The sequence below is a fragment of the Folsomia candida genome, unplaced genomic scaffold (genome assembly GCF_002217175.1).
Source record: "Folsomia candida strain VU population unplaced genomic scaffold, ASM221717v1 Fcan01_Sc007, whole genome shotgun sequence".
NCBI lineage: Eukaryota > Metazoa > Arthropoda > Collembola > Entomobryomorpha > Isotomidae > Folsomia > Folsomia candida.
This window is the reverse complement of record NW_019091199.1, coordinates 4,526,244-4,551,058: the sequence shown is the minus strand read 5'-3', so window position 1 is coordinate 4,551,058 and position 24,815 is coordinate 4,526,244. Positions and strand designations below refer to the sequence as shown.

General features: G+C 41.4%; 7 protein-coding genes across 14 annotated transcripts; 4 read left to right on the top strand and 3 right to left on the bottom strand.

Annotated features, from left to right (window-relative positions):
* Window positions 1-2,755: 2,755 nt before the first annotated feature.
* Window positions 2,756-4,819, top strand: LOC110852230 (solute carrier family 35 member G1). The gene is made up of 7 exons (XM_022100239.2): window positions 2,756-3,227; window positions 3,295-3,648; window positions 3,714-3,962; window positions 4,039-4,151; window positions 4,237-4,361; window positions 4,441-4,555; window positions 4,635-4,819. The coding sequence occupies exons 1-7, from the start codon at window positions 3,135-3,137 to the stop codon at window positions 4,750-4,752; spliced, it is 1,167 nt and encodes a 388-aa protein (XP_021955931.1). The 5' UTR covers window positions 2,756-3,134; the 3' UTR covers window positions 4,753-4,819.
* A 143-nt stretch (window positions 4,820-4,962) lies between these two features.
* On the top strand, window positions 4,963-5,863 carry LOC110852231. Its single transcript, XM_022100240.2, has 5 exons — window positions 4,963-5,129; window positions 5,214-5,235; window positions 5,300-5,410; window positions 5,482-5,550; window positions 5,615-5,863. Exons 1-5 carry the CDS (start codon window positions 5,072-5,074, stop codon window positions 5,739-5,741), a joined length of 387 nt encoding a protein of 128 aa, XP_021955932.1. The 5' UTR covers window positions 4,963-5,071; the 3' UTR covers window positions 5,742-5,863.
* Window positions 5,864-8,983: 3,120 nt separating this feature from the next.
* On the top strand, window positions 8,984-11,453 carry LOC110852657 (cell division control protein 1). 4 transcript variants are annotated; one of them, XM_035853507.1, is made up of 8 exons: window positions 8,984-9,510; window positions 9,597-9,742; window positions 9,839-9,922; window positions 10,025-10,177; window positions 10,244-10,381; window positions 10,448-10,808; window positions 10,877-11,022; window positions 11,117-11,453. In XM_035853507.1, exons 1-8 carry the CDS (start codon window positions 9,309-9,311, stop codon window positions 11,120-11,122), a joined length of 1,236 nt encoding a protein of 411 aa, XP_035709400.1. In that variant the 5' UTR covers window positions 8,984-9,308; the 3' UTR covers window positions 11,123-11,453. The 4 variants fall into 4 exon arrangements, with proteins under 4 accessions (XP_035709400.1, XP_035709401.1, XP_035709399.1 ...); XM_035853506.1 differs by having other exon boundaries at window positions 8,985-9,510; window positions 10,877-11,453; XM_022100766.2 differs by having other exon boundaries at window positions 8,987-9,510; window positions 10,469-10,808; window positions 10,877-11,453.
* LOC110852656 (caspase-7) lies at window positions 11,024-13,719 on the bottom strand. 2 transcript variants are annotated; one of them, XM_035853505.1, is made up of 8 exons: window positions 13,427-13,718; window positions 12,724-13,302; window positions 12,441-12,644; window positions 12,258-12,364; window positions 11,796-12,201; window positions 11,599-11,727; window positions 11,466-11,535; window positions 11,024-11,400 (listed from the first exon to the last, which is right to left on the bottom strand). In XM_035853505.1, the coding sequence occupies exons 2-6, from the start codon at window positions 13,298-13,300 to the stop codon at window positions 11,696-11,698; spliced, it is 1,326 nt and encodes a 441-aa protein (XP_035709398.1). In that variant the 5' UTR covers window positions 13,301-13,302; window positions 13,427-13,718; the 3' UTR covers window positions 11,024-11,400; window positions 11,466-11,535; window positions 11,599-11,695. The 2 variants fall into 2 exon arrangements, with proteins under 2 accessions (XP_035709398.1, XP_035709397.1); XM_035853504.1 differs by lacking the exons at window positions 11,024-11,400; window positions 11,466-11,535; window positions 11,599-11,727 and having other exon boundaries at window positions 11,734-12,201; window positions 13,427-13,719.
* A 361-nt stretch (window positions 13,720-14,080) lies between these two features.
* On the bottom strand, window positions 14,081-16,281 carry LOC110852317 (glycosaminoglycan xylosylkinase). Its single transcript, XM_022100354.2, has 6 exons — window positions 15,880-16,281; window positions 15,558-15,806; window positions 15,118-15,478; window positions 14,808-15,046; window positions 14,544-14,746; window positions 14,081-14,476 (listed from the first exon to the last, which is right to left on the bottom strand). Exons 1-6 carry the CDS (start codon window positions 16,078-16,080, stop codon window positions 14,245-14,247), a joined length of 1,485 nt encoding a protein of 494 aa, XP_021956046.1. The 5' UTR covers window positions 16,081-16,281; the 3' UTR covers window positions 14,081-14,244.
* A 422-nt stretch (window positions 16,282-16,703) lies between these two features.
* LOC110852225 (1-acyl-sn-glycerol-3-phosphate acyltransferase alpha) lies at window positions 16,704-20,154 on the top strand. 4 transcript variants are annotated; one of them, XM_022100231.2, is made up of 6 exons: window positions 16,704-16,857; window positions 17,612-18,497; window positions 18,571-18,704; window positions 18,794-18,995; window positions 19,070-19,215; window positions 19,293-20,154. In XM_022100231.2, the coding sequence occupies exons 2-6, from the start codon at window positions 18,298-18,300 to the stop codon at window positions 19,496-19,498; spliced, it is 888 nt and encodes a 295-aa protein (XP_021955923.1). In that variant the 5' UTR covers window positions 16,704-16,857; window positions 17,612-18,297; the 3' UTR covers window positions 19,499-20,154. The 4 variants fall into 4 exon arrangements, with proteins under 4 accessions (XP_021955923.1, XP_021955926.1, XP_035709402.1 ...); XM_022100234.2 differs by having other exon boundaries at window positions 16,715-17,139; XM_035853509.1 differs by having other exon boundaries at window positions 16,715-17,201.
* Window positions 20,155-20,208: 54 nt separating this feature from the next.
* Window positions 20,209-21,111, bottom strand: LOC110852226 (glycine-rich cell wall structural protein). The gene is made up of 5 exons (XM_022100235.2): window positions 20,968-21,111; window positions 20,758-20,884; window positions 20,604-20,633; window positions 20,488-20,538; window positions 20,209-20,401 (listed from the first exon to the last, which is right to left on the bottom strand). Exons 1-5 carry the CDS (start codon window positions 21,073-21,075, stop codon window positions 20,379-20,381), a joined length of 339 nt encoding a protein of 112 aa, XP_021955927.2. The 5' UTR covers window positions 21,076-21,111; the 3' UTR covers window positions 20,209-20,378.
* Window positions 21,112-24,815: the final 3,704 nt, after the last annotated feature.

Below are 24,815 nucleotides of genomic sequence, written 5' to 3'. Positions count from 1 at the left end.
TGTTTGTTTAACTTTCCATGCAATTACAATCACTTTTAAAATTCGGCGTGTTGGCTATTTTCGGCTATAAACATTAGTGCTCGAAAAAATGCACAAATGCAAATTACAACTCAAAATCCGTTCCCAAATGGTTATTCGTATCAACTTTCATAAAAAAACTGTCCAGAATAATTCCGGTGGGAACACCATTTTTCAATTCATCTCCTAGTAATTAACGTCATGCAGTAGGTGAAAATTCCGGGGTCAAGGGAAGAAAAAATTCCACGTTGCTAGGGGTGAAAGGTATGAAAATATGCGTCGCTCAGGGGTGAAGTGGTTAATAACTACTCGACTCCAAAGTTAGCTAGCGGAGCGTAATGATTTATGGATATCAAGGCCAAATAATATGTACCTAGTTTAAGACATGATTTGCATCAATTCCCGAGAAGCGAGGAGAAAAATAGTGTTGAGAAGTTTTAACGAGTAGGTAATTAGCAGGCGGAGAAAGCAAACGCCATAAAAATTTCATAGTCAACACCACAAGTTTTTTTTCCAATTGGCCATTATCGGGCATCATGTTTGTCTAACCCATGTAAATAAATGTGGTAAGCGTGAATTGTTGCATACTTGAGAATTATATTATAGGCCGCACGTAGGCAGATAAGTAAGTTAACCATTTTTATCGACTTGCATATTTTATGGTTATCATTGGCTGGACTCCATGCTTAGAAATACATTTTGTAATTTCAGCGTGTTTCATTGCCACCCAGGGACGCCGACTTTTGTCAGCACTGCCGCAAAGGACCGATTCTGCTTTCACGTGTATCAACATCTCCGCATTCTTGGAAAACTGTACAACTTTTGTCTGCAAAGCATTTTTATTCCGACGCAAATTTCGGCGGCGTGCATGGTGATCATCATCGGACTCTACACGTGCATCAAGCTCCACTCCCAGGTTCCCATGCCAGGCTTTGCCTTCTTCCCCCTCCTGTCGCTGGACGGCTTCGCCATGATTTTCATCTCACAGGTCGCGGCTGGAGTGCTCACTCGCTCAAAGTCCTTCGTGGAGGGGACCCGCAAGTCCAAAAGCTACCGGAGAAGGTCATGGTTTCGTAAAATGGCGCGTGCCTCGTATCTCATAAAAATCCGGTTCGGATCCACAAACTTTATCGACAAGATGACCCCGCTCGTCTACATGAATTTTTGCCTAACACAGACAGTTTCCCTCATTATATTAACTTAAGCAGTAAATGATCCCTCCACTTATCCTTGCCATTTGTGACCTGCAAATGGTAGTTTTGCTGATGAGTCAATGAAAGTGTGAAAGGCTTTTGTTGTGAGAAATAGCGACCCAAAACAGAAGTGCCTTTCGCTTGTTCTCCCAAAAACTGGAGGACGGGGAATAATTTAGTCGCACAGAAGTTTACTTATTCATTAATTACCAAGTCATCACTTTCCGTGAGGGCGTGCGTTGAGTTGCTGCTTGGTGAAATAGTAGTTAAACTTGCATAAGGGATGAACCATATCTTTTTGTTACGGAACAGTTATTTCGCTGCACGTAGAATTCATGGAAGAAGATAAGAAAAGTTCCTTAAATACATACACATTCTACGCGTCCATTCCGATTAAGCGATTTATGCAAGTGTACGAACCTTTTGTTTGTTTGTCGACTTTTGTACACAACTCGGCCGGCACGTATCCCAAGTTTTGTCTTTGTCGTCTTATGCACATACTCATAACAGTCAAACATTTATGTAGTTGTGTAACTACAGGTGGGTGGACGTAAAAATAAAACTTATTTTTCCACCACTTTCGATTAGGTCAACGGTTCACAGCAAAAGTTGGAGTTTGCGTTAAAATCCGAAATGTATGAAAACACGAAATAAACATTACCCAAGGAATTCATGTAGATTATGTGAGATCGTCAGTTTTATGCAGTTCTTTGTGTCAAGGAGAGTGATTTTTATGCCTCATTTGTCCACAAAATATGCAATGAATCGACTCAATTCCAGCAGCAAAACTTGTCACCTAGCAGAAAAACATTGCGTCACACAATTCACGTGCCCAATATCAATACGAAAAGCATTATTTGCTTGGACCCAACTGTCAATCCACGAATAAATGACTGATAAGCAATCCAATGCAAATACTACTGGTCGGTTATTTACGGACACAAGAGAGAGGAATAATGGGAGACAGAGTGGTGGCGAATTATTTTTATATTATTTTTAACAATATGTACATATTCCTAATTGCTCACATGCTTGCTTTTTTACTCAACTACTAATTTTCAGTCCACAAATGCTTTTAAATCCAGTATTATCGATAAGACCTCAGATCCCCATGCAGCGAAAAAGCTGTACTTTAATCTAATTGAATGACTATGTGCACACATAAAATCTGTCTTTGTCGTCATAAAATATTAGCCTTTAATACTGCATGAAACTGGTGGTTCTTTGACTCTCATAAAATTCAAGTGCTCATCATCCTCATCGTAACGCTCGGATATTCGTGTGTTTAATGAAAGAACTCTGCAAAATATTGAGCCATTAACTAATCGCTTCGTTATCCTGATCACTCCACAATTTCACGGTCAACACCTCTTCTGTGGTTAGATCTGCCTGCGAGTAGGTCTGGTGTGTGGCTTAGGAGCCTACTTGTGCCAATTTTTTGTCTGATATATGCAAAAAAAAACAAGCCAATTTTACAGCTTTGTTTTTATGCACGAGGATGAAATAAAGAGGAAGAGACCAGACTGAATTTGGATCAATCGACTGTTTTGCTCGCGTTTTGTGCAGCTAAGCTGATGATACGCCCCACCAAACTAAATGGACCCCGGCTGCTTATCTTCCTTGTCCACTTGTCCAGCTCAATGTATGTACAACACACACAAATTGAAAGAGTTTGGCTGATCATGCTATTAGGCAGAGAAAAGGACATGATAAATTATTGTGAGTGTGCAATCACTCACGCAGATCATCGCGTTCGAAAAGTTGAAAAGTGGAGTTATTTTCCCTGCTGCCGAAACCCGTTTTTTCATCGCAATTATTACAACTCAACCCTATTTTGGGAATTATTTAGTAACATTGACTCCTATTCCCACGGAACTGACCTTTAATCGGTGATCATATAAAGTGATTGGGCGGCAGGAGGAGATGTCAGACCTCAACAAGAAAGAGGAGGAAGCCAACAAGGCGGACGAGGAGGAACTCGAGACGAAAGCCTTTCTCATGTCAAACATTGCCGAGGTGAGACAGATAGAAAATCGGTGTGAAAATAGACTGCCGAAACTGAGCCAATGATCATGATGCGCAGGTGGTGGGAGCGGCGGACCTACGCCTCACGGGTGACGATGAAAAGAATGGGGACGTGGAAGTGGGGAGTGGTGCACAAAAAAAGCGTGGCTCCGTGGGTCGGACGGCCCACGGGTGGAAACGATATTTGGGTGTTCTATACACGATGCTGAGCACGAATTCGTTCTCCCTGTCGTCCACCGTTCTCAAAAAGTATTCGCACATCCACCCCTTCACCCTCGGCGTGTGGGCCTTCCCCCTCGCAGCCGTCTTCTCCATCCCGTTCATCGTCTACACCCTCCGCTGGGAAAAAAAGTCCGTGACGGACACTTTCTGGCCCATCAGGCAGCACAAGAAGGTCGTCTTCTTCATTTGGGTAGGCTCACACCTCTAAAAAAAAGGTCATATTATTTCAAAACCTGTAAAACATTGAACTCGCAGTTCCGTTCAGTGGCGAGCGTGATGATTTCGTACACGCTGATCCTCTCCTTCAAATACATCTCCGTCGCTGATACGCGAACTATAATGGCGGCTTCCGTGATCTCAGTGTACTTTGCGGGCTGGATGTTCCTGGGGGAAAAGTGCGGCCTGATTCCCATCTTCGTCGCGGTCCTCGCCCTGTGCGGCATAGGCATTATGACACGGCCGCCACTTTTAACCGGGGCTGAGGCCTTCGACGAGAATACTCTGGTAAGTGAATAGTGAATACTTTACGACGCGATGATATCTTTCCTCGTCTCGGCTAAGTTATAAATTGACTGCGCAGATTGGGGTCGGCTTCGCAGTGGGATGCCTTCTTCTGGCAACAGTTATCATCGTCACGCTACGCTACCTGCAACAAGTTCACCACGGGGTTCTCAACTTCATTCTCTATTCTTGGTTGGCTCATAAACTATTTATATTTACATTTAGGCAAGACATTTCGTCCAGGCGGAGTGTAATGGATGTGTAATTGTATAAATAGGGCGTTCGGACAAAGCTTCGTGCTGGCCATGCTGACTGGCAACCTGGAAGCACCAGCCACTGGGATGGACACGCTCGCAATCACGAGCGTAGGAATTCTGATGGCGTTTGGCAACTTATTTTTAGGTTTGCATGTAAAATACTGTGACTGTACAAATATTTAATTGATGTACATAAAATGCACCATCTGATTATTACCCTCCAGTTCTGGCCTTGCAAGTTGAGGAGGCAGGTGTTGTGGCTCTAATCCGCACTTCTGAGGTCATTTTCACATTCTTTTGGCAGTTTCTCATCATCGGAGTGAAACCTGACGTTATCAGGTATGCAAAATATGAATACTTGAAGCCATACCATTCTTGGATGTATTTACGTATAATAAGACGAGACGATATTTTTTAGCATTTTGGGGGCAACCTTGGTTCTGACGGGGGTGATTGTGGTGACGATGAGGAAATGGGTGGGCGCACTACCCGCGGATAACCCCACCAGAAAGAAACTCGCTTTTCTACTCATGTAGCTACTCATTCCATTTTAGAATTTCAATATTTAGAAAATAATCAAATAAAGGGTTGCGATAAGACCAAGTCATCATCGTCGTCAGTATTGCATGCATATTTTAGCAGTGAAAAGAATAATATGTCACTTTAGACAGCTGGAAAGTTGTTTAAAGTTAAGAAACCTTGAGAGTTAATCATAAACAAAATTTATCCATTGTTGCATAATCAATTTGACGACTTGCATAAGTACCACTTTCCATTTTCTTTTTGTTTAACTCACAAATCAACCAGACCACAAATAGCAAACGATAAAAAGTTAAAAGTCTCAAATCTAGAAATATGTCCTCCTTCTTCTCACAGTGGATTGGAATCTCGCTATGCGTCCTATCAGTTTTTGGTAATACTTTCTTTTTGCTTGTATGAAAATTCCATGCGATAACATAAGCGAAATATTTCCTAACATTTAGATCGTAAATTTTAGGTCAATATGAGGACGAAAATCCGTAAGATAACTAACTTTATTCCATCCATGAGTCCATCGTTGTTTAAACTGAAGACGATTTCCAGGCCGGACGTGGACATTAACGGCGTCGAGGACGGTTTCTTTCATTTCAATCCCACCCTCGCTCATGACGACCCCGACGATTTAATTTTCAATCCGAGGCCAGAATTACCCTAGTGAGTTCAAATATGCGTTGTGAGTAGTGTACACATATTTCTCTGCAGTGACCAAATTCCTCTTTCTTTAGCGACGACTTTGAAGATCGTGATTACGATTACTACAACCCAACAGGTCTAAGCGAAGACGTTGCCTCGGGGTAATTCTTTGTACTTGCTGATAAACCACCCCCTTAACTAAACTAATGGGATTATCACTTGTAGATCATCCGGGACTGGCGAGAGTGAGAAACCCGTCGCGGCAGGAGGAGGGTCAGCAGCAGGAGCGTTCCTCGGAAGTTTTGGCCGTGGAGTAAGAAAAACAGTTTACAGTCGACAAATCAAAGTATAAATTAAAAGACCCGAGGAGGATGCATCGATCCGTGGAGCATAGTTTTAATTAGTCAATTATTAGACTCGCTAAATAATCTACACACTTTATTTAAAACCAGAATTAAATACGTTTTTCAAGAAGCATTATCATGAAGTGGTGTGTTATTATTGTCACTATGATTATTATTTGCGGTGTCCGACACGACGTTCAGACCTCCACTTGGCGGAGGAGGAGTAGGAGACGATGAGTGTTCCACTCCTCTCGGACGGTGGTGACTACGATGACGTTCTCGAGATCGACGCTGCCCAGTCAGCCCTAAGGACGGAAAGCCCCATGAAGGTGAGCCCCGCAGCCGCTCAAACGTCTCCCGACGAAACTGCTGGTGGTCATTGAGCAAGGCGATGAAACGAGGGTTGGAGTCGAGGAGTGGAAATCCGAGAGGAATTCGGACACCTCTGCAGAAATGCATTCGATTTCATCATAAATATTTGTCATTTATGCACATATTTATTGACTGGTTCTTACCCGTGTGGCCGAGAACCGTCATTTTCAGCCTGTCTCGATCTGCTGTAGGGGTGACGCAGAGCTTGGTACACAAACCTGTTAGTATTCTGACTGGGAATTCGCCGAATGGAGCCAGGTCCTCCCATGACGTTCTCCATGTCTTGGGCCAGCTGTCGAGCAGGAGGGAGAAGGCCAGCCGCCACCATTTGCGGTATCCCTAGCAAACCACCCATTCGATTCTGTTGCAGGTTGGCTGCTTGACCAGTTTCCCTTCGTGGCGAGAGCATGGGAAGGCCGTTGCCCAGCTCTACGAACTATGCAGAACAATTTGCTGGTCAAATTATTTAAGGAAATTACAAATAAAACCCAAAAATGCCATTACTAAACCTGCCTGAAGATTATCTGGGTCAAAATTAACCATCTGAACTCCCAGGAGAGCGGGGATGTTGACGGTGCGACCCATCTCCTCCAGGCCACGCCGATCTCGAGAGAGGACGAGGTGAATGAGCCGCCTAAACTGTTGCGCTCTGGCGGTGGTCACAAGGTGACGGGTTTCCTCGACTCGTGGGATTGAACCTTCGCTCAGGGTGGCCTGACCAAGAGCAGAGACGTGTTTGATCCCCTTCTGGCAATTTTCCATCCTTTGGTGAAGGGTGTCGCATATCCTGGACTTGAGTCCCTTCCGAAGGCGTTGGTTAGGAATGGCGTTCAACTCTTGAGAAGGGTGTGAGCACAAATGTAGGTCACTCAATCGCGAAGTGGACATTTGTATTAAAAACTCACCTCCATTGTATAATTGGGGGTCTGAAGGAGTCGAGTTGGGTCTTGGGGTAACGACTTCTGTAATTTGGTCCCTTCTTGCATTGTCAATATTATTGTTTTGTATGTCGCTATTGAGAAAATTTGAGATTCTCCGATCCCGTTGTTCCCTCCAGAAGGACTGCTGAGCTTCGTCTCGAAGTCGAACTAATTCCTATAGAACAAACCACATCACTCACCCTTCAATTTTGAATCTTTGTGAGAACTCAGTTGTTAGGAAAAGTCGCATTGCCTGAATTAATGGCATCCCATGCGCTGGAATAATTGACATGAGCGACTCCCAATCTTCTGCAGCACGTTCTTCTTCCGTTTGACCAGATTCCGGCTCCACTTGTCCCGTCTTCTTTCCTAGTAAATTACAATTATTAGCAGTCGTCGTGATAATGTCTTATCAATTCATTTGCAACAACTAGTTATGTATTTTATGCATTACTAACGAAATATGCTAGGCGCCTTTTTTCCAAAAAAGAAAGCCAGATAATGTTTCACACTTGATCTTTTGTCCAACGGGCAAGCAATGCTGTCCATATTTCTCTATGCACACATTTAATTATTTTCTGACAAATTACATCATCTGGTTTCAAACTAAATGGTTGCACCTACGGTGATATAAGAGCTTCCGGTGTACCCTTGACCAACGAGGTAGAGCCTGAAGAGAAATAGGATAATTCCCAATTGTGGCGTTACAAGGAGGAGACCCGCAAACACGAGGGACACGATGGCATAAACCTTGGAAGATATTGCAGTCTCCTGAGCTGAGAAATTAAAATGTGCTTCATTTCCATGATAAGTACACTCGTCGTGCGTCGTATGTGCTCACCATTTTTAAGTATGAAGACGTTGACGACGATGAGATAGATGGTGTAGAGTCCCACAACCAAGGACAAGGTGTACAGTGATCTCGCCGTTCGTTGTCCCACGCACGTTCCTCCAACGAACAGGTGTGTTTCATGATCACCTACAAAAATCCATGTCCTTGCTTTTCTATTAATTCTGTACGCTTTCAATGTGTGCTCACTTACGGATACAAATATCACACGTGGAACAATGTTTAGACCGCGGAGGTCGATATCCTCGACAAGTCTGGCAATATCTATAAAATCGTGCGTCCGGATTTCTGTCTCTGTATGATTCCGTATCCCAAATAAGTTCTCGCAACCGGTAGTCTGTCCCAATGAGAGTGAGATTATTTTGTACAATTACGTAGTTGCTTAGATGACCTCACTGGTATGTCGACTACTTACTTTCTGGGATAACGCCGGGGTCATTGAGACAAATTGTGAAATAGCTGATCAGCGTGACCAAGTTGAGCAAGTAGCCCAACGCCACGATTCCAACGCCACATTCACGCGTAATATCTGATGCTCTATAGTAATTAGGATAAGTTGCACGAATTTAATTTCAATTATTTTATGTGTTTCGTGGCTGTTGGTTCGTACTGGACGGAGAGAAGGCAGAGGAGGAAGAGGAGGAGGAAAGTCGAGAAGAAGAATCGCATCGGTTGAGGTCCAAATATTATGCGTCCCCTCAGAAGGGGCGTGTACTGCCCTGTGTAGTCCTCCGAGAGGCGACATTCTTCTCCTTCAGCCAAGAACCCAGCAGCATTATTACCATTTTCGTTATTATTATTATTGTTCGTGGAAGGAGGGACGACGACTCGAAATCCGTTTGGTTCTTGGACAGATACGTTGCCGTCGGGCTCCATTTCTGCAGATCGGAGATAACCCACGACTCGAGACCCAACCGACCTGGTCATTTTTATGTATCGCACCGTTCTTGGAAGATTTCATTGGTCTGAATTATTAGTTTAGTGAATGAGAACTGATAAAAGCGTCAGCAAGCGTTGCTAGTGAACGACTTTCTTGGTGAGAAAGAGAATTCTAAGGTAGCCTCAAACAAAACAATGCAACTCAGCCGGATTGGATGGTTGTGTGAGTTTGGCTCTTTTCGTGGGAAGCTGTTGTCGTTTTAATGCAAGAAACATGTTTGACGAGAGTTTTTAAAATTTAATTTTTATTCGTGCATTAGTTCATCGTTTGTAATAAAAATAAATTGTGAACCGTCATTTGTTCTGCTATTTACAAGAGGATTAATAATTTCGAAATTATTATTTCGCACATTTTCGCAAAAATGTTGCATCGGGAAATTGTGAATTGTAGACAATTATTGGTATTGTAGTACTGTGATTGCAATATGGTGAGCTAGCTCTCGAGTTTAGGGCTTCTGCCCCCAAAGTTGCGACGAAATTATAAAATTTCAATAATGACGCGGCGAGTGAGCCGTAAATGTAAAGGGATTTGTAGCTTCGTTCTCGTAGTTTTGCTCGTTTTCTACATCGAAGTGCTCTCCTACATTGTCAACACGCAGGACTGGACCCCATTTCCGACACGGTCTCCTCAGCAGAAGGAGAACGGCGACGATGGACCCTTACGCGTCCTTGTCGTAGCTGACCCACAAATTATTGGTATGTGTGGACGAGCAGTATTAATGCATTATGCTGCAATTAAATTACTCGGTAGATTTTAAATGTTCCGTCTTTAACTTTTGCAGGGGAGAATAATGAACTTGCATTTTTCGGCCTGTTTACCCGTTGGGATGCTGATAGATATTTGCATCGTAACTTTCTTCTCGCCCAACATCACACGCAGCCACATGTCGTGGCCTTTCTGGGGGATTTGTTTGACGAAGGTTATGGGGCAAGTAAAATCTATGATACATGAATCAATCATGCAGGGTCGTAGTTGTCTAATCCCAAGAATTGTTCTATATACAAATTGGAAATTTATCTGCAGGCCACGGATGCCGAGTATAGAAGATACACGAGAAGATTTAGAGAGGTTTTTCAGCTGCCTAGAAAGCAGGACCCCTCTCCAATTGTACGTAATTGTAATTAGTGGTTCCTGAAATCAGTGTTATTGTTACAGTTCTAAAAAATCAGTATGATCGTAAATACTTTAATTTGATTGTTCCACTGACAGGAATACGTGTTCCTCCCGGGAGACAATGACATTGGGGGCGAAGGCGTGGAACCTATTGACGTTGTGAAGCTCAGATGGTTTAACCAAACGTTTGGAGACTTTAAAAAAGAGCTCTGGGTTCAGAGAGGATCCGTATCGGCTCAGTTTGTGAAGGTGCAGATTTTTTGTGTATTCAATGAATTCTACTACACTTTATCTAATGCAATTTTCACCATAAAGTTGAATCTGTTGCTGCCGGAAGAGTATCAAAACCCCACAAAAGGGAGAGAACATCTTTTAAACGGTGCACAACCGGACGTTCGAATTATTTTATCGCACACATCCCTCGTCCAATTTAAAACAAATGCTGTGCAAACGGTACAAATAGGTTACAAGTAGAAACTCTTCACCCATTTTACACTGTCGAGATAATATTTACTACAGGCTTTCTCATTGGACACACAGATTTTGGACCAGCTTCGACCGCAGTTGATTTTCTCTGCACATTCTCATCACTCGGCGTACACGCAGCTCGAGGGTTCGGAAATGGTCAAGATGACTGATAAATTCCTCATGGCGCACAAGCATCCCAGTCGACAATGGGCATTGGAAGGAGTCCCGTTTTTAGGATACACAGCAAAACCTAAGAGCGAAATTACAGCGGACGACACGTTGCAGCTTCAGACCAGCGCTACCATCACGCTCCAATTCGACAAGGGGAGCAGAACAGTGCATGAAATTACCGTCCCCACCTGTTCCTACCGAATGGGAACGCCGCACCCGGGATTTGGTGCCTTCCATTTGTGTAAGAACAAGTTATCTGTCACAATATGTGCAAGGAGAGAAGCTTTAAAATTTGTTGATTTATTCCAGATAAGAATGGAACCCTGGAGTACACCGTGCTCTGGTTGCCGTCCAGATTAAATCAGTTGTACACATATTTAGGGATTTACTTGATTATGAAGTTCTCCGTTATCTTCTGGGCACTTTTTAAAGCAGCATCGTATATCGCATCTCAAGTAAAGAACAAAACTAATTTTTTTATTCTCAGTAGTGGTAAAAATTCTTATCATAAAGTTTAACAAGGAATTTTGGATTTGATTTTATAAATAGAAATGATTTTATTAGTGACAACCGTCCAGGCATTTACGTGACTAGGAAATAAAACCATACTTAATTAATAGAATTCTTTATAAAAAGAACGACTAGGAATAACTGAACACGCCAACATAAAATATTGCACAGATAAAATATTAAATAAATAAAATATTTCTTGAAATCGTATAAAATCTTCGGTCACGATGTAAGACTATTACTGGAGAAAACTTTGGCTGGATAATAGCTGCCACAGTTCTTGTGTCAAAAATAATGGCGTTGGAGTGTAAACTTTAGTTGACCTATGAAATCAGGAACAAGATATACAAATAAAGTTTTATATATTTACATCAAACTTTGCTCGTACCAATTTTTCTGAATTTTTGAAATTCTTGAAGGGTTCTGGTTTTATTATTTGCCGAACTTCTGGCTCCAACCTAAAAATGAAATAGGTATGTAGGAATACCAAGAAATTTAATGTAATATGTACGTATACTTACTGAATTATAATTTTCACGTCCCAAATCATTTAAACCATTGGCATTACAGCCAGTCAAAGTTGAGGCAACCCCACTGTCACCATTTCCCGTCATTTTATCAAATGCCAAGTTTTTTCCAACGTAGAAATCCTATAAACAAGAAACCCTTAAAAATTAAAGCTTGGTCGATTTTTCATAACCTTGCAATATGCACTCGCCGTGATTTTTTTCTGCTTGGGATCGTTTCTTTAGAGAAGAAATTCTCTTCTTTGGCGTTGGATTACGCTTTCGTTTTGAGAGCTTTGTTTTATTACTTCTTGGTTTAGGTTGACTTTGTGACTTTTTGGGAATGGGTGGATCAGTATTATCGTTTCCGAATACTTTATGTGGCAAATTGTTCGGCTGTTTGTCAATGTGTTGGAGAAATTGGCGTTGTTCGGTTGATTTATTTATTTTTCGGGGGACAGCGGCACTGGAGTTTATTTTCCCTCGTTTGTTTGACTTAGGATATCCTGGATTAAAAAATAATTGCTTTGTCCACCCTTTGAGAGTTACTTGTGGAACTTGCTTCGCAACCTGATTAACATCTATCGGTGTTGACTCATCTTTCATCTCAGCGCTTATCTGCAGTCAAACTATCATTAGCAAACATTGTGATTCGAACAAATTAGTACAGCTACCAAATTAATGAGACTTTGAATATCAGTATCATGAGCGTTGTTGATTAGAGCTCGTGCCAATGCAATCCCAAATACAGATCCATGTCTTCCAACAAATGAGCAATACCCTGAGAGATAGGTTAATTCAATTATTATCGTTTTGAAACATTCGTGAATAGAGTGAGTTATAGATTATTTAAATGCCTGAAACAGTGGAATAACAAATCAATATTTCCGATTCTGTGGGGGACGTTTCCGGCGGACTATCTGAAGCAAGTGCTGCTTTGAAAATATTTGCACTAGCTGCGATAGCTTCCTTTTCAGAGTCTGACTCTGTTTGACTGTCTGCTTCTGCGTTGATGTCTGGACTACTAGGGTCTCGCATGGAGACGCCAAAGTCCACTCTATCTGTTCATTATATAGCCAAATCTATTAATTACATAAATCGCCGATTTATCTTGCAAAAATAGGTATACGTAGTAAATACCTCCTTTGCAAGTTTGTAGAAATATTAATGTTGGTCTGTCAATTAAATGTGGACAGTTTTCATTGTTTAAAATGTCAATGATTTCTGCTTCCTTCAGGACATCGTTCTTGTATTCTTCGTGATCTGGATCGAAGTTGGATCCCATGATTGAGGATTCATCTCCATGACTTAAAATGATCAGAACAAATGCGTTTGGCTTCTGGCCACCAATTTCCCTCACACGATAGTTTACCACAGACCGCAGTTTCTGCCTCATTTTCTCCGCTGAGCGGTTCTTATATACGGTCACTTTGAAATGAAGGTCATCGAACACTTTTTGCAAATTCTCTGCGTCTCGTTCGTAACCAGGCAGGTTCGGAGTACCGTCCTCCATCTTCCAGTTCCGAAATATGCTGTTTGCAAATATGACGCATCGACCTCGAACAGGTGCGGTCATGTCATGAATCCCTTTCCTCACCCTGTTTTTGGGTAATTTCGCGTGGCGAGTTTTTTTAACACGACGCTTTTCTACTTCCGCAACTTTCTCGTCGAAAGTAAGCGTTCTCTTGCGTTGTGGGGACGATTTGGAGCGAGCCATTCCTACTCATACACACCAGACACCAAAATACCAAAATAAGGATTTATTTGTATATTTTACTATGCAAATAATTATGAGCACTGTAGTGGAAAATACATACAAGTAAAACTCCTTTAAATACCTTACCTTCTAGACTTGAGCTGGAGGAGACTTCCTACGGTTATGGATTTTGAGATTTTTTGCTATTCGATTTTAATTAAGTGTAATTATTTATATGTACACAATATAACACTGGTCTAAATTAATTGAGATAAATTTATATCTTCAAATTAGCCGATTACGTCAGAAATGTGATCCCACTTTTATGATTTTATTCCCGGTTTGATACCTAAGCGTTGATTGAATGATTGTGTTGTAAAGGGGTTGCAACCCGTTGGAAGAAGTGCACTCATCCGTTATGCCCGTTTCATGCATTCTTGCTGATTTGGAAGTTTGTTTTTCTCCGTCCTTTTTCTAAAACCGTATTTCATGCAAAGAGAAAACCTATATACAATGCAGACTTGATTAAGCCCGAGACAGGGTCAGATTCTTCACTTCTTAAAATCATTTTTTCCAGAAATCTACGTAACCTAAATTCACTTTTTCCCCCGATTTCAAAAGCAGGGTCACCCTGTGGGTAATGCATGCTATTAAGCTTTACTAGTTACAGTGATAACTAACGATTACGTAAACCCTGGGTCCGGCCAAAAAAGTAAAGTTATTTAATTCTCATCTTCAGTGATAAGAATTCTTATCATAAAGTTTTCAAAGGATTTTTATATTGCATTTTATATGGAGAAATGATTTTATTAGCGACAACCGTCCAGCATTTATTTACAAATAAAACCGAATTTGATCAATGTGTGGCTTGAACTTGGTATTTGCGCATATTAATTAAGACAGTATATGAATGTACAAATAAGCGTTACATTCGTAGTGCATGTTAAATATTTATTGTCTCCGAATTAGTAAAAAAGTTTCTTGTGTTGACTCGGATTATGTTTAACGTTGTGCTGCTGCACGGTGTCTTTGCAATGATTGACCGTGGCCAGCACGATTCTCAGTCTTCTGTCGAGAGCGGACAAGTTTTCCTCAGTGAGCAGTGGGTACAAGGGGTCACCGCGGGTCAAGTTGTCCAACCAGAACCCCACCTTCCCCTCAAAGCGTTTCAACGTCAGATGCAGCGATTTGCGAATCCTGTCAAAGTGAATCAAGTTGAATAGATAGTTGGTGCTTAAATAAAGCCAAGTTAGGAAATACCCACTTGCAGCACTGGAAGAGCGGAGCGAGGATGTCGACGTAGTCTTCGAACGGGTTCCCAAAACTTTTCCCATTGTCAAAGAGAATGATTTTATTCGAGTGTGACGACGAATCCGGCTCCGTTTTGAGATACATTTCAAAATGGTGCCGGTCTCCATTTCCAATGAGAAAGTCAAACACGGCAACTCCAACAATGTCCAAGAGCGTCTGAAAATTTGCGTATTTGATTTAATACTAATTTCATAAAGGCAGCATTAAATAAATGTACCTGAGCTCTGTTGAGACGTGGAATATCGCGCATAAGTTGACTGCAAAAATCCATGCTGCTTTCCCACGGGGCTAAAATTGTAGCTTGGTAAGTCCTTCTCCAAGGATTGGGTACGGTTTGAAATTTCCTCTGCATCCACAGAACCAGTGCCCCTTCCACATCGACGGGAGGATCCCCTTCACAAACGGGGTCGGTTTTGGAGCAAAAGTGGCACACGCCGTAAAAGCAGAGTGACCCGTCTATCCAAACGAGTCATGAAAAACAAACGCTTTAAATGGCATCTTTAAAAATCTTAAAGTGACCAACTCACTCGAGTCTTTGAAGAACGTGTCCTTCAAAGTTGGCGACGCGACTGGCCAAAGCTCAGTTTGGAAGTTGATTCTCCTCCCAGTGGTGATGGGGGCATTGTTGTAGCCGAGAAGCAGATTTAGGTAAAATGCCGCAATTTCCCCGTAGTGACGATCCTTACCCCCGTAAGCATTTCCTTCCAAGACCACGTTGCGAGGGTAGGCTTGGGGTTTCCACAAGGCGACTTGACCACCTTCCAGCGTCACCTCCACCTTCAGTTGGGTTCCACGCACTGCATTTGTGGCATTTCGAATGCTTGCTGTCTGTCCGGCGGAGAGCACTTGCCCAATCGACACGAGGCGGAGGGAGTCGCTGAATGGCCACTAGTGATGAAACGTAGTTTACAACCTGGACTCCAGGTCCTGGAGGTTTAGTTGGCCAAATAATAATTTTGAAACTGACCTCTCGAATCGATTCCCAAACTCTGCTGAAGAGCGTCCTTTTGCCCCCCGTGAGCTGTTTGGATGGTTGAATAAGTCTCTGCAACCTGGTGACCGAGGGTGGTGGTGGCGCCTCCAGGTCAACCTTCCGGCCCGCCCCCAGCCTCCCCAGCTCCAAATATTTAAACCTGATGCGTTGCACAATTTGAACCAGGTTTGAATTTGTCTTGCTCCCCACGAGTATCACGAGACGATCCGTATTATCACAAATCTAAGAATATTTATGATACACCCAAACAATCTAAATATGCAAATTATATTCTGTATGCAAATGTACTGCCCACCTTAAAGCGTATTGATGGGACGGAGCTATTTTCGACGACTAGTTTGTTACCCTGACTGGCCCACGACATGGGATCAAAGTCGCTCCCGGAGGAGTAGCCCGTCAAGAAGAGGAAGAATGTGTACCCATTGACCACGAGGGTGACGAGAATGAGGGCGAGGAGGAACTGGAACAACCTCTGCTTCGTCACCACCATGACCATGACGATCCTGTCCAGAACACCCCCAACCACCACCACCACAAGGAGCAGTAGTAAATAGTACAAGAAGTGCACTCCAGCCACTCAAGAAGTAACTCATGTCGTGGTTTGGAGCGATGAAAGCGTTGAAGCGAATCCCGGCCACGGTTGTACAAGTGAGATGATGATAAGCCATGCTCATTCACGGGAAACGGATTGCGTTTAATCTCGTCTTCCCAGCAAACGAACGACCACACATCCGCATTTCATCTCTCGGTCTCATTATCATCGCAGAAGACAACAACCAGAGCACCAGCATTAAACGACGACGCTGCAACATCATCATACGAATTCCTACTTTAGTTGCAGAGGTGGTGGCGACGATGTGAGGTTAAACGGAAAGGATGGCCCAATTATTGCTGCTAAAAGGACGGATGCATATGCGGAAACATATTTAGAGACGCGTTCCATTCTGCACTGAATACGACCAGTAATATTCGTCCATCCACCGTCTTTGTTATAATAAAAAAGGGTTGAGAAGAGAAAGCCTAAAAATACGGGCCCGAGTTTTGCCGAATCTCTCATCTTATTACTCAACTAACTTACTACATTACGATGGGAAAATCTATGCGGTTTTACTATGTGCTGATGATACACATTCGTCCTTGTGGAAGAACCCATCACAAGAAAAACAGCAATAAGCCGACAATACATAAAAGTAAAGTAGTACATAAAAACTTTGCGTGAAATAATATGCTGAATTACTATCTTAATTGAAGTGTGGTGGCGCATGCTGTGGAGGTGAGATTAGTGTGTGCCGCACGGCATTTCATGTGTATTCATTATTTATGTATGTATAATTTCGAAATTATAACACTACCAATCAATGGAATATTTAGTGTGATGGTGGTGAAATTGGTGTAGCACGAGTGGAGAAAGTAGGGCAGATCGATTATTATCTCAAGCAAAGCCATGAGAAATTTCAGTGCTTCTGGAAAGTGTCGAGTTCAGTTTGTGCCCAAGAATGGTAAATTGTTGGGACACGTGTACTTAAATGTGTACTTAAATGTGTGCCCAGAATAGGTGAGCAATAGGCGGATTATTACCGACGTAGTTTAACGAGTGGAGGAAAATCAATGTAATTTGTAAGAATTATATATCAGCATTTCTTCTTATATTAATCTTTTTGAGTGAAATGCACGTACAAATTCCACCCATTCGGTATTCAATATTATCTGGATTTTGTCGGCAGCAGGAGCCGTGATTTATTTATTTTGTATAAGGATTAAACGAGCCTGGTGGATATTGAGAGATAGACGTTATCACCCAGACCCAGACGATAAGCGATGCTACAAACACACGATACAGGGTCGAAGATTATGTAATAAATTTAATAATAAGATTATTGATCGTTGTTCATGCTTGCCTGCGTCCCAGGCCAATTTCATAACAAGTAAATACATATTTAGAGAAGGCATAACTTGGTTTTTGGGTGAATTTCATTGATTACAGTTATTTGATCGTGGTAGTGCAAATCTTGAATTCCTTTGCGCAGAATTGGACGAGGACCTTCGATCTCGGATGGTGTGCGACCTTGTGCGAATATAGCGAATAGTAACGCACGGCCGAAATAATCAATGTTTGAGTGAGTGCGATGGTGGAGGACGACCTCTTCACAACATTGACTCCTGACTACTTTATCTGACCAACGAAGCTTTCTACCAAGTTACATAACTAACTAAAAGTGATGGTCTAGTTTGTCAGTGGTGTGTGAATCAGAATAATTTTCGTGGTGTTTCCTCAACTTAAGACACGACAAGCGTACAAACAACATCGCGTAAGAAGTGCCGATAAAAAGAGAACCAATATTCCTTCATCTGTATTCGCCTTGAACACATCACACACAGCGATGTAGGCGATGACTTATTTACACCAAGGAATAAAGTGAAGGTGGTCATAATCTGAGTTTTTTGAAAATTTTCTAAAATACATACGTGTCAGAGAGTGCGATTCATTTGTGTGTGATGGGTCTCTTAGAATATTGAGCGACAAAGTGATTTTTGTGACTTGCACATCTATGGCAATGACGAATATGAAGAGAATATGAAGGGTGATGATTAATAACTGGTAATACAACGCATGGAATAAGTCCACGTGGTTAATTTCGGTTTACACGAGTGAGTTCTTGGACGCAGATTTTTGAGACGCAGCGCGACTGGTCTACATACATATTTCTTCAAGATGTGGTGGCTGATAGAAGCGTGGAGTTGGTGGATTATTGCGGCCTTTTTGGTCGTAACGACCATCGCCCTCCTCTACGAAACATCACACACGTTCCGATATTTCGCAAAGTTTGCAATGTATGTCATCATGTGTTCCTTAACTGGCATGATCATCATTCCACTCTCATTACGGAAACCGAAAGAGGTGTCCAATGTGCTGTAAGTGGACAATTATTCTAATAAAATTATAGACTATGCAATGCCAATACTGATTGTTCTTGTTGACTCGAAGGTACGGAGTCCCTGTGGTGAGGCTCGTATGTCCCATGGTGGGGATAAAATGGGAAATCACAGGGTCGGAGCACTTGGCTAAACAGATCTCTGCCGTGGTCGTGTCAAACCACCAAAGCGCGTGGGATTTCATGGGTAAGGAAATTGAATGAAAAAATCTGCCAACTAATCTCATTTAGTAGCTATTTTTAACCACTAAATATTTTATGGATATTTTTCTGCAGTGATTTGCGAGTTGTGGTCGACCATGAAACGATGCGCCTGTGTGGCTAAAAGAGCCATTATGTGGGTCTTTCCTTTCGGCTTGGCCTCCTGGATGTGCGGCACGGTCTTCATCGATCGGAGCAATGCTGCCGACAGTCGGACAAAGATCAGCGCCACGGCTGAAGAAATAAAAAACAACAAGACGAAAATGTGGATATTCCCGTAAGAAGGAAACGTTAAATATTAAAAAATAACAGTTTGTACCAAATTTGATGCGTTTTTTGGGGGGTGCGTAGTGAAGGGACACGATCTAAACGGGCAGAGCTGCTGCCCTTCAAGAAGGGGGCGTTCCACATTGCTGCCCAGCATAAGCTCCCCATCATCCCTGTCGTCATCTCCCCCTACACATTCATTAACGACGAGAAAAGGATCTTCAACTCGGGTAAGCATCGCATACGTATTAGGATTAATCAGCATATAAATCGCCTTCCTGTACGATTTTCTTCCTTTTCCCTGCAGGCAAAGTCCTCGTGACGGTGATGCCCCCAATAGAAACTGAGAACTGCGAGGACGTGTCCAAGTTGACGGAAGACGTTCGCGACCTCATGAACAAGGAGTACATTCGTCTCACCGCCCTTGTGGCGAAAGAAGCAGGGCCCAAAGCAGTCAATGGGCACAGTCCTCCGGCCCCCGTCGCATTTGAAAATGGGAAAAGAAGATCATAACCGCCACTGCGCTCCATAATTAGTTTAGTAACAAAGAAAACACTCCCACAATTGAAATGTATATCTACTTTATAGACAACTGCAATAGAACACTTTATATTTGTGCAACCCTCTGAATAATATATTACACACGTAGATAAGTGGGTGTCAGGTTGGTTACTGTAATGCGTATGACTGTGTGTGTGACCAAGTATGGTGGAAACTCAGGTTGTTGATGGCATAAACTTGGAAATTGAAGAATAATGAGTGCGTAAGAATATAAATTAATTGGTTAGCATTTAACTGTTTCCAGTACTTATTAATACATAATCTCAATTTTGTTTAGTTATTAGAGTAGCGTTTGTCGTTATGTGGTTTGGTTTGTGAATTCAGGAAAGACGGGAAATATGTTTAGGGCCCTTTGTTACCCTTTGGTGACCCTTTGTTACTGATATTAATTAACAGCAGCTAAGGCGTCCTAGATATTTGTTTGTTACCAATTGATCGTTGTATGGCGTGCAGTGTGAAACGTGATGTGATTAGTGTTCAAAATATATCTATTAAGAAAATATGTATAGATACCACAACACTGAAGATGATTGACTGAAAATTGATTCTAGAATTTCTTTTTTTTGTAGTCATTAAAATTAATAAACTGAAAGAACTGAGCACTGTAATTTATCCGGCGTCGTGTTTCTCATGGATTAATTAATACTCTGATTACTTGTATGTTTCGTTTAGTTTCAATTTATTGGCTGGTTTAAAAAATATAACAGTGCGAACAAGAGAGTGCATTGTGCAAAGTGCAGAAGGTGAGTGCAGGGAATAAGTGTCGGGTCGTCATCATAATAATTATTGTCCATGTCGGTACTATTCCAAGATGTAGTTCTAGTGCAAGCTCTTATTTCCCGTGACCATATCCTCCTGAAAGATGAGCAATTAAATTAATAATTTGCAGAATCTCCTTGTAAAGCACGAGTAATATTTGCAATTGGCGTTCATCTACTCACGATATCCCTCCGTTTTTCCCACCCAGCCGCAAAAGTAGACCGGTCCAGCAGCTAGAAAGGGAAGGGGTTAGATTTCTGAAAACTAAAATAAGGGGAAAATGATTTTATCTACTTACCTCCGCCACCGGATCCTGGGCCATGTCCACCTAAAGTTTTTTATATTAATTAATGTTTAGACTTAGATTTGGAGATCAATACATAAAAAATGATTTCAACTTTTGTGTTTAAAAAATAAAATAACTTGTATTAGGAAAACGTAATAAACTTTACCTCCACCATGTCCATGATGACCACGCTTAACTCGCTCCAACTGCTCCCCCTTGGTCGTGGCACCTTCAACGTCAGGAGGCAAGAAAGAGAGGGCCAACATGCCCACGACCAGAAGGATCACGAAAGTCTGTGTAGAATTATGGGCAAATTTATCACAATTTTTCTATCCGATTTCAAAATCGGATGTATCAGTCTCAACGAAAAACTTACCGATTTGTTCATCATTTTGATTTGGTTTTGAGGAAGATCTGCTGCGAGATGTCTTTGTGGGTGAATGAGAGTTGAAGAAGATTCTGATTTTTTAGAGAACAAACGCATCCTTTTTATATGAATTTCAAGAAGAACAATACCTATTTGTTTTGTTTTGAGAATAAAAGTGAAATTTTGAATATTCTGCACATGATCTTTTCGCATTCCTTGGCTGTGACTTGCTTCACGGATGGAAATCTTGGAAATCAACGAAAGCGTCTCTCACACCGAGAACAAAGGCTACAAAAGTTTGGGAGGAGAACCAAGTGGGCGAAATAGACCACGTTTTTTCCTCTCTGTGCCAATCTTGCACAGAACTAAGCAGAACAATTAAATTTAAATTTAAACCGTGTAAAGCAAATACTTTGAAATTTTCAGGGAAAAATAAATCATCTAGTTTGGTCCATTCCATTCGATTTTATTTTCCTTGTGGTCAGTTTTGAGCATTCAAAATGATAAAAAATTGATTCATATATGTCGTCATAAATAAGGATGTGGCTTGTTTTGAAAATCGGACTTCATGGCAAACTGCTTCCGCTTCTTCTTCTCCTGGAAGCAAATGCATACGAACGATCTGCATCAAGGGCAGCAAAAGATAACAAAGAACTAAAACAAAAGCAAACAACAATTTGCTCTCCCACTCCCACACATGCAAAAAAAGAAACAAATACTGAATGGACTGCACCGCAAAAATGTCACGCTTGACCTGTTCTCACTTCTTAATAGAGTCAGAGCAAACCTTTTTTCGCCATCTGCTATGCGCACGTACATTTACATAAATCCATTTACACCAGTAAACATCATGAACATGCAAGGTTGCATCAAGTCGTAATAATAACCGGTGCTTCCCCAGTCAGAAAAAAACATGAGCAATTGGAATTTGGGAATGTTTGGAATTTTATAAGTTAGCCCATTTGCTCATCTTACTACTAATAATTATAAGGGTATAATTTAACTTATTCGATTACGATTACGGTTAGTGGGTGCTCATGCAGAAATGGGACCGAGAAGTATGAATGGTAGAGAGTCGGACGTAGAAATGTACCAATTCGTACAGCAATATGATACTCAACAACAAGATCTGCATGATATTAATTCGATGTGCAAAGAAAATTAAAAACTAGTGGAACAGTTAGCACACTTGTGCGAATTTGATGATCATGGACCAGTCATAAAATCATCTTTGGCTGCATCTCACCCTCGTTTTTAGTGGATTTGCTCTACCCGTGATGATGATAACATTGTGGGCTCATTATTCCCAGCTTGGCCTTAAGCAGAGGTATAAAGATCTTGTTGGAAGACGCTGCTACTGTTGAGCTAATACTCATGCTCACCCAGTCGGCACAATCTCAACCTTATCCTTAACGATACGCCATAAAAAGATTAACTGTTGTGCTGATTAAATGACGAAATTGCATAAATTTTGTACTGTACTGACAGGTAAATATTTGCGATTGTGTGCTAAGAAGAAGATAGTTTTTCTATATTGGCCTCTAATTTCTTAAATCTTGCATGTATGACCAAGCAATTATTCCACGAAAACATCCACATCCGACAACCTAGACGCAGCTCAAGAGTTAAGTAATGGACAAGTGTCGACGACCACCGTGTTGTAAATTACATGTGGAAACGACACATCTCGCCCACATTTCCGGAAAGTATATACATTAAAAGTTGAATTATAGACGAGACGCACTGTTAACAATTACCCTAACGTTAACTGTGCGTCTGTTTGTATGCACAATGTTGCAGTCACTTGAATGTTTCATAATTGGTTTTTCCATAAGCGTTATGATAAAACCTGTCTTTATCTGAATAATGAGGTAAATAAACTTGGCATACATTTTTCAATTTTAGTATTTTATTTAGAAACCAGTGATAACGTTTTTGTGCATGATGCACCAAACGAAACAGCAATCTTGCCAAAGAATTGTACATGTTCTATAAAAAAAAAGTACCCATTTTTAAAAATTCTGCTTGCGCAAGTGGGAGTTTCCGTCCGGAGTTTGTTCACATAATAATTAAAAGGCCTTGAATAATCCCTTGTTGGGAGCTTTTCTTATTATTTAAGTACGTATTTTGCACTGCTTTGATTTTGCTTTGATTCTCCAAAATCTGCCTGCTCATAGGGCCATTTAAGCCAGATTTTCATCTCCTATTATGACGTGAATGGGGGTGCAGGGGACCGTAACCGGCAAATGGAATCCCATTAATCACAACAATGAACATCAGCAATATCTGCTAAATGGGCTCTAAAGTTCCTGGCGATCTGCATGCAGTGCATCATAAAAAATGCCTTCTTTTTCCATAATAAGCATATCGTTGTGTATGTGTGGCGATCCATTTATGCGTCCTCTTCGTGGCACGGTCAAACAATGGTCGAAATGCCAGCGTTATTCCTAGCATTTACTGGTTTTTGAGGAAAATGATGTCGATGTCGATTAGTAATTTGTATCGCATTGCCCATGCACCCACTAGTGACCACTCTAATTGTACTGTTACCAGATAATCTCTCTCGTGTGGCATGCATGCTCACACTTTTAGAACAGTTCCTTCCTACAGATAATTGCCTAAATAATTGACTCATATTTTCGCAGGCCTTCAAGTGATTAAAACAATACAATTAGCGACGCACGTGTAGTATCGGATTACACGTTTGGCAAAACGATACAATGATGGGAGTTGGTTGAGCTTGCTGGACAATTTATTTATTTAATACCTACACATCACTCGAACACGCAATGAACGATGATTATGTTGCCAGATAAGTAGCTCCCCTGCCCAACGAGATCTTCTTCAAGACAGGTTTTGTGGTGTGGTCAACCTCTGTGACCGTTCTGTGTTCGTATTTATGTCAAGCAAAAAATTACGTACTTATTTTCATTGTTCTCGCCCAATGTCTCAAAATTCCATGGAATGATTTGCCAAATTATGATATCAAGGGTGGAATCTCAAGTGCAAATAAACAGCGTAGCGGAGCAGGTTGTCATTTTTTAAGGGAAATCTTAACAGACAACTTTTGCGGAAAATTATTCTCGCGATGATGCACTGAGATGATTTCCTTTTCAACCAGATTCTCCTTATCGTCTATAAAAATTTTGTTGATTGTTTACAGTGAGGTATCTTCCCCAATTTTTATTAAAAACGTACATCTTGGTAATTAAATTATGTAAGCAGCCTCGCGAGTGGGTTGGTTGGTACGAAATACGACGAGGTTTAGGAAGCCACGGAGAAAATAAAAACGTAATTTTTGTATAAAATACATGAACGAACGTACGTACGTAAGTACTTAAATGTAGAGAGATGACGCCAGAAGGGAGATGTCCAGAGTTTTACGTACTTGATACATAGTCGTGGACATATTTATTTACCGGGGTTTATCCCAGGATTTGCGTATACAATGATTTTTTAAATTGCATAATAATTTAATTTGCGTAAGAAAAAAATGAGTGGAGAAGATCCATCATCACGACAATATTCCTAAAATATGTGCCAAGGAGTGGAAGTTTATCTGGTGGAATGCATCCCAAATTGTTAAGATTGTGGGTTGGTTTGCCGTTTTTTGCATGAAATGATAGCCACGTAGTATGTAGATCAGTGTGACAATTAACTCGTTAAAGTGACGGTGCAAATTAAATCGTGTTGTCACTTTGTCACTATTTTTTGCGCTCTTTTAAATACTTGCCTGCATTTCACGGCCCACGGTTGTTTCTTTCCCATTAATTTAGGACGCCGTGGATCCACGTACACGTGTACCTACACCTTCTTTAACATGTAGATACGTACCTTCTTCTATGCATAGCTGCTGT

Coding starts and splice junctions, on each gene's coding strand:
- LOC110852230 (XM_022100239.2), top strand. CDS start 3,135: ATGTCAGACCTCAACAAGAAAGAGGAGGAAGCCAACAAGGCGGACGAG. Junction 3,649..3,713: donor AGGTCGTCTTCTTCATTTGG/GTAGGCTCACAC, acceptor TTGAACTCGCAG/TTCCGTTCAGTGGCGAGCGT. Junction 4,556..4,634: donor GTGAAACCTGACGTTATCAG/GTATGCAAAATA, acceptor GATATTTTTTAG/CATTTTGGGGGCAACCTTGG.
- LOC110852231 (XM_022100240.2), top strand. CDS start 5,072: ATGTCCTCCTTCTTCTCACAGTGGATTGGAATCTCGCTATGCGTCCTA. Junction 5,130..5,213: donor ATGCGTCCTATCAGTTTTTG/GTAATACTTTCT, acceptor CGTAAATTTTAG/GTCAATATGAGGACGAAAAT. Junction 5,236..5,299: donor CAATATGAGGACGAAAATCC/GTAAGATAACTA, acceptor GACGATTTCCAG/GCCGGACGTGGACATTAACG.
- LOC110852226 (XM_022100235.2), bottom strand. CDS start 21,075: ATGCGTTTGTTCTCTAAAAAATCAGAATCTTCTTCAACTCTCATTCAC. Junction 20,539..20,603: donor CCCAGGATCCGGTGGCGGAG/GTAAGTAGATAA, acceptor TTCCCTTTCTAG/CTGCTGGACCGGTCTACTTT. Junction 20,402..20,487: donor GGGAAAAACGGAGGGATATC/GTGAGTAGATGA, acceptor CTCATCTTTCAG/GAGGATATGGTCACGGGAAA.
- LOC110852657 (XM_035853506.1), top strand. CDS start 9,309: ATGACGCGGCGAGTGAGCCGTAAATGTAAAGGGATTTGTAGCTTCGTT. Junction 9,923..10,024: donor AGCAGGACCCCTCTCCAATT/GTACGTAATTGT, acceptor TTCCACTGACAG/GAATACGTGTTCCTCCCGGG. Junction 10,809..10,876: donor ATTTGGTGCCTTCCATTTGT/GTAAGAACAAGT, acceptor GATTTATTCCAG/ATAAGAATGGAACCCTGGAG.
- LOC110852225 (XM_022100231.2), top strand. CDS start 18,298: ATGTGGTGGCTGATAGAAGCGTGGAGTTGGTGGATTATTGCGGCCTTT. Junction 18,996..19,069: donor ACGAAAATGTGGATATTCCC/GTAAGAAGGAAA, acceptor GGGGGTGCGTAG/TGAAGGGACACGATCTAAAC. Junction 19,216..19,292: donor GAAAAGGATCTTCAACTCGG/GTAAGCATCGCA, acceptor TTTTCCCTGCAG/GCAAAGTCCTCGTGACGGTG.
- LOC110852656 (XM_035853504.1), bottom strand. CDS start 13,300: ATGGCTCGCTCCAAATCGTCCCCACAACGCAAGAGAACGCTTACTTTC. Junction 12,645..12,723: donor TCTACAAACTTGCAAAGGAG/GTATTTACTACG, acceptor TATAATGAACAG/ATAGAGTGGACTTTGGCGTC. Junction 12,365..12,440: donor TTGTTATTCCACTGTTTCAG/GCATTTAAATAA, acceptor CCTATCTCTCAG/GGTATTGCTCATTTGTTGGA.
- LOC110852317 (XM_022100354.2), bottom strand. CDS start 16,080: ATGGTCATGGTGGTGACGAAGCAGAGGTTGTTCCAGTTCCTCCTCGCC. Junction 15,479..15,557: donor TTTGGGAATCGATTCGAGAG/GTCAGTTTCAAA, acceptor TTTCATCACTAG/TGGCCATTCAGCGACTCCCT. Junction 15,047..15,117: donor CACGTTCTTCAAAGACTCGA/GTGAGTTGGTCA, acceptor TCGTTTGGATAG/ACGGGTCACTCTGCTTTTAC.